Source organism: Meles meles, chromosome 15 (genome assembly GCF_922984935.1).
Source record: "Meles meles chromosome 15, mMelMel3.1 paternal haplotype, whole genome shotgun sequence".
In the NCBI taxonomy this organism is placed as follows: Eukaryota; Metazoa; Chordata; class Mammalia; order Carnivora; family Mustelidae; genus Meles; species Meles meles.
Genome location: NC_060080.1, coordinates 31,484,160 through 31,497,667, shown reverse-complemented (window position 1 = coordinate 31,497,667; position 13,508 = coordinate 31,484,160). Strand labels below are relative to the sequence as shown.

The 13,508-nt window shown below is 38.6% G+C and overlaps 1 protein-coding gene across 4 annotated transcripts in view; it reads left to right on the top strand.

The window, feature by feature from the left end:
- SOS1 (SOS Ras/Rac guanine nucleotide exchange factor 1) overlaps positions 1-11,113 on the top strand; it is a 151,924-nt gene extending 140,811 nt beyond the window's left edge. For 2 of the 4 annotated variants that reach the window (XM_045978794.1, XM_045978791.1), the window contains 3 exons: positions 3,415-3,459; positions 5,165-5,283; positions 6,178-11,113. In XM_045978794.1, coding sequence (XP_045834750.1) covers positions 3,415-3,459; positions 5,165-5,283; positions 6,178-6,669 — 656 coding nt within the window. In that variant the 3' untranslated portion in view covers positions 6,670-11,113. Of the gene's footprint in view, positions 1-3,414; positions 3,460-5,164; positions 5,284-5,816; positions 5,876-6,177 lie in introns of all 4 variants that reach the window. The other 2 variants (XM_045978795.1, XM_045978792.1) reach the window with 2 other exon arrangements.
- The last annotated feature ends 2,395 nt before the right edge of the window (positions 11,114-13,508 follow it).

Genomic DNA, 13,508 nt, shown 5'->3' with positions numbered 1-13,508 from the left:
TAGTGCTGAATCTTTAAAGCAGTTAGTCACAGAGGGAAGAAAGAATCATTCAGGAATGCAGTGCTCTGTCCTATGTGGCAAGGGAACAGTATTCAACAGCTGGAAGGTGAAGAAACCATCGTTCCAGGAGTTAGGCTTTATAAGCGTAGCTTGGAGGGTTTTCTCAATTTCGCTTTCTTTGTGTTAAATTCCTGCTAACATTCCCTTTGCTCTTAGTAAAATCTGAAAAAAACTGGTTTTGAAATCCAAGAAGCCAACATAATATAAAACCATCTGTATGGTCCGTCCCTTACTTAAAACTTACCCATGGCCTTTGTGAGCCAAGGGTGTCATGTGCTGATGACCCCACTTCTGCTTAACAGACCTGTTAGGACTTTGGGGGTCACCGGAGCTTCCAGCTTGCCCACTGTGTTGCTCCCACAAAGAGAATTCCTACGTCCTCAGGGCCTGTCAGGAAAGAGCTACTGTGCCTACATTCTGAGGTCATCTGGACATATTCTATTCAATACAAACCAGCAGAAAGTTCCATTGCCTAAGTTTTTGAAAAGGCGAAGTTTGATTAGAATTTTTGAGCGGTTATAATAGTGCTTTTTTGCTTCTTACATTTTTGTCTTTCAAAATAATTTACTTTAAAACCATAATTAATTAACCAGCCAGTATCTATTGCCTGTCTCACTCTTTGTCAAGCACTTACACATCACATCTTCTCTGGTAAAGCTCATAATCTTTCTGAGAGATGAAAAATAATCATCATACAAAGAAAATCATAGTTAAGTGCTTCAACCATTGTTAATGCCATGATTTTCTTTGTACTGTGTTTACTTTCACTCTCAGTAAGATTGCAGGCTTTACCAGAGAAGATACATAGGGCTCAGCAAAATGCTAAATGAGTGGGGAAGACACAGTCCTGTGGAAGTTTACATAAAGGTAACCATAGGATGGGCACGAGTGGTCATGGGAAGCTGTGTGGTGAGGACAGAGAGGGAAGGAAACTAGCCACCTCCCTATGTAGAACCCTCCCCCTCAGAGCCCTGCCCTACTTGGCCTGGTCAGCTCCACGTTTGAGGTGCTGAGGACAGACACCCATCTCGCTGCTGGCGTGTTTCTGCTGCCATCACAAGGTGGAGAGGAGGAAGACATGCTCTAGGTGCCTTCCTGTTTGAAGACGGCCTGGTCATGAAAGGGAGCCAGAGGTCCCACCTGGTCTTGTGCTGCTGATGAGCTTCAGCTCTAGCCCTCAGGAGAGGAAGCTCTGAACACAGAAGATGTATTCCAGGCATTTCAAGCTGGAATGTAAGGCTTTTCTTCACAGAAGATTGTTGTGGGCGCTTAGTTTCTAATCTCAGATACATTTGCATTTAAGAGGCTTTTGTGACTTTAAGAAGTTATTGGTGATTTATAGAATTTTTTCCTATAGGAAGAGCTTGTTCCTGTTTTCAAGAAGGACCCAGTTATAAACTGAAAAGTATCTTCAATAGGGTTTTAATCCTGACTGTACAGTGTGATCCCCTGGAGAACTTAAAAAATAACCTATATCCCCAGCCGGCACTTAAATTAGACTGCTTTTGGCACTAAGAAATCAGTATTTTTTTTTAAAAGCTTTCCAGAGGGATTGAAATGTATAGCCAAGATTGAGAACCACTGACCTTTTATCTGGGATTTAAACCTAACAATTAATACTACTTTTTTAATTAATTGGGCTTCATCCCTAAGTCATTATCCGTAAATTTTTCAGTACCTAGCTAGTATAGAATTTCTAGTATATAGTTTTTAATTAAAGCATGAATAATTCTAAAGGAGTTTTTTTTTTTAGCATTTTCTAGACAGTGAGCCCAAGAAATTCATTTAAAATGACAAATCAGAAAGGTGCCCATTAACTTACCAAACAGAAACCTAAACCTGTGCCATACACATATATATAAATATGAGCAAAGCCAAGTCTGTGAATAGACAGGTGTGTATGCATAGGTAGCATAGTACTTTCTAAAAGCCTACAGTTTGTAGCAGTCATGAGCTTTGTGTTTTTGTTTTATTCCCGTCTTGTACTAAGTGTACTACCATGCTCTTGAGGCTTACTTCCTGGGAGGCGTATTTGTTTCCTTTCCAAGAAAAGTGGAAAAAAATATAAAGTGGGTAAACGCTACAGGTAAATATACCCCTTTCATCCTTGTCCCATCATAGGTGCCTAATAAATAGTGGAGCAAATCATTGACAGAGCAACAGCTTCATTTACTATCAAAGAGTATAAAAATTAATTATAATCTTCTGAGAGATAACTTAGTACAATTAGCTGGATTGCTACCCTTGGTAACTATGGCCTCCAAGAGGGGGTTAACAAGATAGGTTGCTGGAAATTGGGGCTCTGTGGGAAATAAACCCACTACATCTATATAAATAGCAATCACATTAATAGTCTTGCCACTGAACCTGGAACATAAAATTATCCTTGTTCAAGGCAGCTAGAAAAAAACAGTGGTCCAAATTGTTTGAGTGATGGTCTGTTGTGCAAAAAGAGAGAGAGAACCTGAATTTTTGAAAAATCAGCTCAGACGAGTGCTACAGGAATTATTTTTGTCTTTGGATATTACAGGCTCAGTATGTTGGTAATAGGAGGAAGTGTCACTTCGACAATTGCGTTTGGAACCTGTACAGATCACTTGGCCTCTTGTCTCACTTTTCTACTTCAGTGCTCTTGGGGCTTTGGCTTTTATGGTTTTCAATTCCTTTTTTTTTTTTTTTTAGAAGAATTAATACTGTTGAAATTAAACATTCTAAATTTGTCAGTGAGTTTCCTGTGTAAAATGTGTCTAAGCACCAACTATTTATTGATTTTTTTTAAATGTTCAAGAATATAGAAGGAAAGGGCTATATCACTTCCAAGCTTGTTTTGTAATATCCAGAGCTGTAACTATTTTGCAATGAGACTATACACTGCAAGAACATTTTCAAAATATATAATAATATTAGTAAAAAATTCCCTTTTATTTTTCAATTGACATAACATAAATTCATTATTTAGTACATTTGAGTTTTCAAAGTAACGTTTAGTAAATGACATATTTCTATATGTCCAGCTGAATTTTTTGTGCTTAAATTGGGTTTATACATTTTTTAAAAGTCTTCCACTAACAGAGCATATTTTAGTTTTCTCATGAATGCTTTTCATTTACTTGCTTTGACATCAGGTAGTGAATCTAAAAGGAATCGTCAAAATTCCCAATATAATGTTAGCTCAGTTTAATTCTTTATTTTTCTCAAAAGTAAGAAGTCATGAGCTTTTACTAAAGACTGTTGTACCATTCTTTACAATTAGAATGACAAAAATGACATTTTTATCATAAATGCATTTTTACAGATGAGTTGATTTTATCAATGAAAGAAAAAAAATCCACTCTTTCTTGTTTCCTTTCACAGGCAGCGATACCGTCTTTATCCAAGTTTCACTGCCCCATGGCCCAAGTTAGTATATTTGGTTTAAGACTCCTAATTCTTGCTTTGGCTTTAAAAAATCAAACCAAGTGTAACCTTCCCTGCTAAAACTCCTCTTGGGTCTGGCAGCCATGGTGCCTTGCTTGCAGTATCAGAAGTGAGGGCTTCACTTGTGTGCTATCTTCTGATCATAAATGATTTGCTTCAACTTAGATACTTTTCATGCTTTTTGTAAAACCTGTTTTCTCTTTTAAAAGAACATTTTTATATGGGCGACTTCCACATTTAACCATTTCACTTTCCCAACTGTAGAGTTCTAAATATATTTTAACACCCATCTTTAAAACAAACAAACAGCAAGAGCATGCATGCGCGTATGGGAATGCTGGCAGCTACCGCAGTGGCGGAATCACAACGTGCACTTAGCCTGGCGATGGCACAAACTCTGGGCAAATGACTCTTACTTGACGTTAGAAGAACTACCTTATCATTGTAACTCCTTAAATGATACGGCCTAAATATTCATCACTGTTAAGCAAAATAAAGTTCCACTGTAGATGCTTTTATTTTTAAAGTCAACTAACAATTCACCAAATGATTTCGTAAGTTTTAAGCTAATTAGTGGTTTTGCTGTCCTTCATACCAATGATTTCAAAATATATACAATGGAAAACATTAGTTATAAGCTAAATTTACTTACTATATAGTCTCTTAAGAAAAAAGGTAGGTGGATCAAAATGTTGCTTATTTGAATAATACCAGTACACAAAGTACTCTCTAAGTTCTATATTTTAAGTTTTAACTGACAAAATAAAAGCTGTCGATGCTTAAAGGAAAACAAGAACCTGCCATGGATAGTTCTGAATGATCATTTATGTATTTTTTCATATCTTCTTTATACTGTTCACAAACTTACAACTTACATGAATGTTGTCTTTCAGAATGTAATGACTTTATGCCTATATTACGCCCTTGTCATCATAAATGTCTGTAGGATAAGTTCTAATTAGAAGCTTTACTTACCTTTTTTGTGCCAGTTCCTCAGCTTATTCTTAAATCAGGTTCACTAGATTCTAGTGTAATTTCTGTTTTTATCAGGGCTGACTCCGTCATCTTAAATAGCTCCATCACAGTTAAAATTTCTCGGATTAGAGTATGATGAACCTGATTTTGCTCACCGGCCGAGGAGAGCCAGCTTATACCTAAGCAAAGTGAGGAGAGACACTCCCCCACCCCACACGAGTTGTCTCCCTGGCATGCTTTGAGAGAACCCCTGGGGAGAGCAGTTAAGATCAGAAACGAATCCCAAACACTATCTAGTAAAGGCAGGGAAATTCTATACTAAAAAATCAAAGAAAGCAAATGAGCCCATTACAAAATTACCATTCCAGAAGTTTGTAGTAGTTTGCTATTTCTCCCAGATATCTGAGAATCCTACCCAAATAAAAAATTCCAATAATAGATTAACAGTGGGAATGTTATTTTGTTCAAGAAGCAAAATAACAGAATATCTTAGGCATTTTTTTTTCTGAAAATCTTGCTGAGAAATTTCTGCATGCTTTTACAGTAGTTTGCTTTAATAAAGGAAATACTATTGTGTATTGGTCTATTAAACTGCTTTTGATAATTCTGTACATTTCTTTTAATATAAGCAGTTTTCAACTAAGCCTTTTCAGGATTAATAGATGAAATAAAATTCCTGTGAACTTTTAAAAAAAAATGTAACATCCTACAGGATCTGCTTCAGTATCATCTATAAGTTTAACCAAGGGCACTGATGAGGTGCCCGTCCCCCCTCCTGTTCCTCCACGAAGACGGCCGGAATCTGCCCCCGCCGAATCTTCGCCATCTAAGGTAAGTAGAGAGCCCTGTTACCTGGACACCGGAGTCATTACGGTTCCATGATAATCATGCCCCTATGTCTGGTTTAGTTCCCACAGGATTAGGCCAACACTTCAGGGTAGCTGAGCTTGATAGAGTCTAGACAAGGGCCAGAGACAGATTTACCCTGAAGTACTGTTTATTTCCTTTCTTCTGAACGCAGTTTTTTTTTTTAATATGTTTTCAAAACGGTTATAAATCTGAATTATGGGTCATGTCAAGGAAAAAACGGTTTTAATCTGTAAAGAATAATGTCTCAAGCAGAGACTATACAGAGAGAAAGAAGCGAAGAGGTGTGAAGCTTTATATGAAGCACTGTGTCAAGTGAAAATTGAACATTACCTATCTGAGCCCCTTATCATAAATCTGACATGGGATTTGCATAACTATTCTGGGTTGGAAGAGACTTTAAAGGCTTATTATAGCCATTTTTTGCACTTGTTTAACTTGTTTAAGCTTCTTTCTTTGTCAACCATTAACCTGATTCACTGGTTCTGAGTGTCCAGAGAGCAGAGCACCTGGCCAAGTCAAGATAGTTTGCAGAACATCATAAAACGTTAATATAGTAAGTTTAAAATTATAAAATGAACTTATGTTAAATCATGAATAATTTTATACTAGATTGACTGATAGGTAAGCAGTAGCAAACAACAAAATTTTGAGAAAAATAAAAACTGAGGGGGAAAAAAACTCAATAAATTGGCATAATCCCCCATTTAAAACATACGGCAGAACTCCCTGATTCACACCTAGGGTGCTACCGATAAATAGTGTGTTTGAAAACCCCAGATTAATTCTGAATATCTTCATGCTACCCCACTCATTATTAATCAGTTCGTGTTTTATTCTTTTTCTCGTTTGTGTTAGATTATGTCTAAGCATTTGGACAGCCCCCCAGCAATTCCTCCGAGGCAGCCCACGTCAAAAGCCTATTCGCCGCGATACTCCGTATCAGAGCGGACCTCTATATCAGACCCTCCTGAGAGCCCTCCCTTGTTACCACCACGAGAACCTGTGAGGACACCTGATGTTTTCTCCAGCTCACCACTACATCTCCAGCCTCCCCCTTTGGGCAAAAAAAGCGATCATGGCAATGCCTTCTTCCCAAATAGCCCTTCCCCTTTTACACCACCTCCTCCTCAAACACCCTCTCCTCACGGCACAAGAAGGCACTTGCCATCGCCACCGCTGACACAGGAAGTGGACCTTCCTTCCATCACCGGGCCGCCTGTTCCTCCGCGACAAAGCACTTCTCAGCATATCCCTAAACTCCCTCCAAAAACTTACAAAAGGGAGCACACACACCCATCCATGCACAGAGATGGACCACCACTGTTGGAGAATGCCCATTCCTCCTGAGTTTCTCTGTTCCAGGACGGACGTTTTCCCAGCCCCAGACCCATTGCTGGCGATGGACGCCCCGAACGTGCCAGCGCGGATGGGTTGAAACGACAGCTCCCAACACTAACGACTCTCCTTCGAGATGCAGCGGAAGACGGTGGATTTTACCCGAGACGTAATTATGAAATGAAAATGATGTTCGTGTAGAATCTGGAAAGACTGATCTGGAGAGATTGGACAACTGATTGCACCTGAAAATCAAGTAAAGGGACTTTTTCTAGCCAATAGGCAGGAGTCCTCTTTTTGTGAAGTGATCTTTATCATTAAAGGGATGGAAAACACAGTCTAGTGTCCTGCAGGCCCACTTGATGACAGTTTTTGTAATTCAAAATATGCACTTTTTAAAAAGAAATCTTAAACAGGGATCTTCATATCTCCTTTGTTTTTCTTTGCTTTTACTCGTCCTACTTTAGAATATTTTCTTAAAAATCATTCAGAGGACTGTGAGGAGGAGCTGTGGTGCCTGAGCTCGTTGGAGTCAAGGCCCAGCACTGTGCTGCAGTCCTGTTTACAGATTATTACAGTGAAGTGAATGGGTACCAAGGCTTCACCAAAGAGGTACTTTTTTTCTTTTTTTTCTTTCTTTCCTTTTTTTTTTTTTTTAGGAGTAATTATACTAATTTTAAGAGCATTTCCCCACCCACCCTCCCTACACAAACAAAACATGGTGTTGCCGCCTTCAAATGAGAAGTTGTGTGTCATTAAGGTGACAGAGAACTTTTTAAAAATGTAACTGTCCAGTATACGATTTACACTTCGGAGACTGTTCATCTATGCTAGAATGGTATTTCCCCCCTTCTCCCACAGAAGTTTACTGGTAATCCATGTCATGGCTCATTGCTGTCCCTCTAACCGTACTCTGGAAACGCAGTCACCCAGTGTGAAAAGGAGCACTTGCTGGGCACCACTAACATCGTCCATGTTTTACTGAGAGTTGAGTAATCAGCAGATCTAGAATTACCTTGCATTGCCGAAATCATGTGTATATAGTGAATGTTATATAATAAACCTGGCAGGTCTGTTTTAATTTAATTGAATAAAGATACAAATACTTTGTTTGGCTGGCATATATTAAATTATTATATGGAGAAAATGGTTGATTCTTATTTCTTTCAGTTGAAACACACACACACACACACACACACACGCAAACACTAAGCATAAAAGCACGTATTGTGGTACGCCTTGGTTTCTAGTTCTGGATGTATGTATTCACCTTAAAGAATGATCTAAAGTTACAGTTTGGTATGTAGGAAAAAAATTGGGTTAGAATAGGATGGTTATCTTTTAAGCAGAACTTTGTAAGTTTTTAAATTTCCTAGGCAACATGTATACAGTTTGTTAGTTTATATTAAACATTCTACCTTGCTTGAGGTCTTTGCTCTATCAAAACTATTCATAAGAGAACATCTGCCTACATCATTAGTATCATAATACGGATTATTCAAGAAGCCTGTGTACTGATCTTCTGAGTCTAACCAATACTGTGAGTGAAATGCATGCAACTTGTCGAAGAGAGAAAGCTGTACGAATCTCCGCGGCAGTGTCTGAGTGTGCGCTCCTCCATCCTGGGAGTCATCAGTTCATCACTATGTGCATGTGTCCTCGGAATAATGAAGCAACATCTCAGCAGTTCTGTTAACTACCATCAGAGACATTTTTAGAAGTGCTGCATCATGGTGGAGACCTCGTACTTTAATAATTTCCTGTGATATTTATTAGAGCATTAAATGTAATGTACATCACAGTAGTACAGCATATAGCCCTTTAAGACCAGAATGTTGATTGCATCATCATTAAGCAATCCATCCTATCATATCCTTTCTTATTTATTTGTTAGAGTTCAATCTTTTTCGTTTAATATCTGTACCACTCCTATTATGGTAGTCGTTCTCTTTGTAAAATGTCTCCTTTTAAAAGTTTCCCCCCAAGTTAATTTCAAATCCACTCTTAGGCACAAAGTGTCCATAAGACCATTCATTCAACAAGTATTTATCTAAGCCTACTTACTAGTGCTGCTAAAATTAATCATAATACACATTCCAGAATCTCCCATGACTTTTTATTAGATCACCCTCATTTCCCATAGGATTTCCCTTTCTGTGTCTTATGGATCACTTCTCTTTTTAATTACTCCCCACCCCACTCCAAATGGGAACCTGAGAAGTCACATTAGAGCCTATTCAGTCTCTCTCTGGCCAGTGTGTTAGCCTAAAATAATGCTTTTCAACCCACCCGATCTTTTAAAGAGGAAAAGGTCAGATTTGGAGTTCTAATCCTACTTCTCCCAAAGGGAACCATTCTTCTACCCCAGTGGTTCTAGACCACTTCACTGTGCATCAGCATTGTGGATAGAGGATATTTTTAATTCTGAAGTTGACATTTGGGTAAAAATATTTTCTGCAGTGGTAACTGACTAGAAAAATCCCAACTGGACGCCCTTAAACAGAGGTGAGAAAACTGTATCCTTGCCTTCTTCATACATGAAACACTAACTAGCTGACAAATTTATTCTTTGTAATAACTAAAATACACTTATTCAGGGACAAGAAGTGGCTGAGAAGAGAAGTGCATCACCACAAAATTCTGCTTTTGAATCCAAGACATTATAAGACAGTCAATGCAGCATGACTATTTCTAAACCACATTCCAAAAATGGGACATTTCTTTTAGAAATGGAAATGTCCTTAGAAGGTTCATTATCTTTGGATCACAAAATAAAAATATTTCAAGGTTGAATTAAGTGGGCTGATAAACAGTAACAATAGAAAGGGAGGCTTTTCACATCTAAGCACTTTTTAAAACAGGAACAGATAAGTACATGTTTCTAAGTTTATTGAAATACAGATAATTGACTGTTCCCAGTCAGCCCTCCAATGTATTTTAAGAGTACAGACTTATCAGGAAATACACAAACATTGAAAGTTTCCTTAATTAAAGGCTGGATATCAGATTATGTGTTAAGTGGGTTGCTATGCTCTATCAGCTCAAGAATGTTTTAATGGATGTGAATTTAGGAAAGAGCACACCACACTAATACTACAATAAACACAGCAGTCTAGTGAACAAGTACTATTTCACTTGGAGGCTATGTTATGGTTCTAAATTCTTCCTTAATGGGTTTTTCCACAAATTGAAAGTTACTCAAACCAAAACTTTGTTGGTGTCTATGACCATGACCATGATCTTAATTCTTAAGTTTAGCTAACTTTAGTCATGTATTTCGTCCTTTTAATGATAGCTTAAATTCGGTTCTAAATGGCTCAGCAAAACAGATCATAGAAATGGAGGGGAAGGTTCCCAGTTTGTTAGTGTAGTATATATATTGAGGAAAACCTTTTATTTCCTCCTGACTTAGAAAGAAAGGAATTTAACCATTTATTTCTTGGTATTCTGCTGCTATGGGTAAATTCACTTACTCTTTTAACCTATATCATATGACTGTTGTCCTGTTGCATGTTAATCTTTACCAGTAAAAGAAACATCACAAGGTTAATATCGGTTTGGCTGAAAGAACTGTGCAGTAGAATTATTTGCAAGGGAAAGTGATGACTTATTTATTCAGTATTTTTCTCTTGAAACATCTCCTTACTAACTTAAAATCATTTCATAATCCCTTATATGTGAGCCAATGAAATATTTTGAGCTCTAGTTAAGAAGCATGAAGTCTATAGGATAAATCTAAACAAAAGCACTTGTAACTTGTTTTGTAAATTTCATGCCTTATTTTCCATTTTTGACACCGTAAAGTGCATTTTCTGTCAACTGTGAGCAAATTTCCCTTTGCCTTTAATGAAAATAGTGCATTAAGTAGCCAATTGCTGCAATTATAAAGCAAGTTAGCTAAAGGTGGATCCCATTGGACTACCACTCAAAGAAATAGATGCATAGGATGGAAGTCACATGTGCTGTGGCTTTAGGGAGACTGCACCTGTGCCAGACGCATGCCACTTTCAGTAGCTGCCAAATGTGCCTTTAAGAACATCTCTAATTTTTTTCTTCAGATCAAGTCAGCATTTGGGGGCGGGATCAGGGCAGGGGACCTTGGGGTGCAAATATCTGGTGAAACTCACCAGAGAAGAAGCCTTTGTCAAAGTGACATGTATACCTTCAGTTGAAATGTGTTTGTGTGCATATATATATGTGTGTGTGTGTATTTGCCTTTGTTGAGTAGCACGGTATTTGCTGAAACAATTGCTCTGTCAGTCTTACTCTGATGTAAAAACAGAGTGCAGTCTACACATCCAATACGGCCTTTGTACCTAACCATGTTCGTAGGTAATCTTTGTACTCTGTGTGCAGCAGGATTTGGTTTGCATTTAAAGTGAAAATAATGGCTGTTATTTTTCTGGCATTACTAAGAGAAACTGAAAAATAATAAAGAAAAATGCCTTATGTGGTCCACAAGTGTATTATTTTGTACGTATTTTAGAAAGCACTCCTTGCAGTGTCAGTCGCCATTCTCCTTGAGCTTCTGCTTCCCACATAGAAGTAGTCCGCTCTCTATAGTGGCCTTCTTAGAGGAAGTTCAGTATTTCCTTCTGTCTGAAGCCCTAGGACTAATGAGTGGGAGGCCCTTGGGATGAAAATTGATACTTTAGTGACCTTGGGTGTCACCTGGATGAAGTTTCAAAGGGCCGAGGAGAGCATGTATTCTATAAAAGTTAAGATACCACGATTCCTTGATAGGCGAGTTTTACCGAGACCTGGTGGAATATGGCAGTCCTAGGGTTAACAATCCTTCCCAGGCTTGGCCTTAAAAGATATAGTTTACGGTTATACGCTGCGAACAAATTTTTTAATGTGAGGTCATTCATGATGAACTACAGAATGTAAAAACTGATGAAAAACTTAGCAATCCAATACCCTCATTTAAAAAACTGGAGTGAGGCCTGGCCAGCATTCTGTACCATTCCGTGCCTGAGACAACAGACTCAATTTCAGTTCCTGGTGTACGGAGGGCTGCTCTCAGGACTAGCTAGAAATTGATTTGTGGTCCCCCCCCCCCGCCCCCACTCTAAAAACACGAAATCATTAATTTGTACAAATTCTACGTGTAAGCTACTGAAATCCAATTATGAATTATTGAGTACATTCTAGGTAATCAATTTAAGAGCTATAGGTAGGTAACATTAATACTGGTATTAGTCAACTTGGTTCTGAATTTGCTCTTGAAACGTCACTTTTGAATTTTAACTGGGTGGGTTTACTTTTTTATTTATTTTAATCATGTTAGCTCCTCACACATTCAGAGCACTTGCACTTAAATCTCTAGGGTATAGCCCACAACGGGGGGGGGGGGGGGGGGGGCTGCCTCTTTGCAGATGGATGCACATGGCGTCCGGAGAATTCCAAAACAGCTTATGCACGTTCTACTGTTTTAAGACTCTTGATTCTCATTAGAGGCAAGAAAAAAAATACAGCTCTTTTTTAGAAGCTACTCTGTCTACTTTCATGACTCACGAAGAAAAGAAAGAATCGCTGTGGGAGAGCACAATAAGCAGATGCCTTGGAATCACGTACCTGTGTTCACATTCTGGTTCCATTATTCACTAGATGTGTGACTATGGAGAAGTTACTTATATAATCTGAGTCTCTATTCCTCCTCAATATGTGAGGCTAATAATCTGGGGGACTCCAATGAGGTTTAAAGGTAATATGTGTGAAGCCCAATGCCTTCCATAGAATAGGTGCTTAATAAAGGTAACTAAAGTTATGAGGGATATGTTTTCAAAGTTTGACTGCTTTTGGGGTATCTTTGAAGAAGTTGATGTTTTATCCTAAAGTCCCCAGAACTTCTTGATTCTTTACCATCCAACTTCCTTTTATGTTCACTCCCACTTAATTTGGTTTTGACTGACTGTATTATAAGCATTTCATAGGGCCCATCTGACTAGTCAACAAATATTTGCTGTTCCAGGTACACTTCTGATGTTAGGAACATAGCAATGAATAAAACAAAAATCTGTTTCATAATAAGATTAGTCATCTAACGAGGAGATGTAGACGATGAGAAATAGCATATACGTTAGAATGTTGTGGCTGCTATGAACAAAGAAAAGGACGAGGTGATTGGGAATGTAAGCGATGGGGTGGTGGTATATAAATGCGATGATCAGAGTCAGCTCCGAGAAGGTGGCATATGAGTAAGGACTTGAAGGAGGTGAAGGAAGGAGACATGCAAGTGTCTGGGGAAGGAATATGCCGAGTGGCAGGGAGAGGCCAGTTCAGAAGCCTAGAGGCAGAAGAAATAGGCTATTTGTGCCTAGAGAGGAATGAATGTGGGCAGAATAGGAGAGGCCATCAGTGGTTTAATGGGATCCAGATCACTTGTAATGACTTCGGCTTCCATTAAAATAAAGCCCATAGAGCATTTGAGTAGAGCTTTGCTCTGGCTGCCATGTTGAGAACAATTAGGGGTTCAGAGTGGGAGTGGGGAGGTTAGTCCGACAGAAGGCAGCTTGGTCAAGATAATAGTAGTGCAGGTGGTGGGAAGTGGTCAGACACATCCAATTTGCTGAGATACTGAACGTGGGGCTTAAGTAGCAGAATTGTCGGGCTCAGTGGGTTAAGCGTCTGACTTTGGCTAAGGTCATTATCTCGTGGTCCTTGGAGCAAGCCCCAAGATGGTGGGGAGTCTGCTTGTCCCTCTGCCCCTCCTCGCCCCTTGTGCTCTCTCTCTCTCTCTCAAATAAATAAATATCTTTTTTTTAAAGAATTTTTTAAGAATTAAAAAAAAGAAACAGAATTGTCAAGGAGGACTTCAAGGTTTTTGGCAACTAGAAGAACAAAGTTAC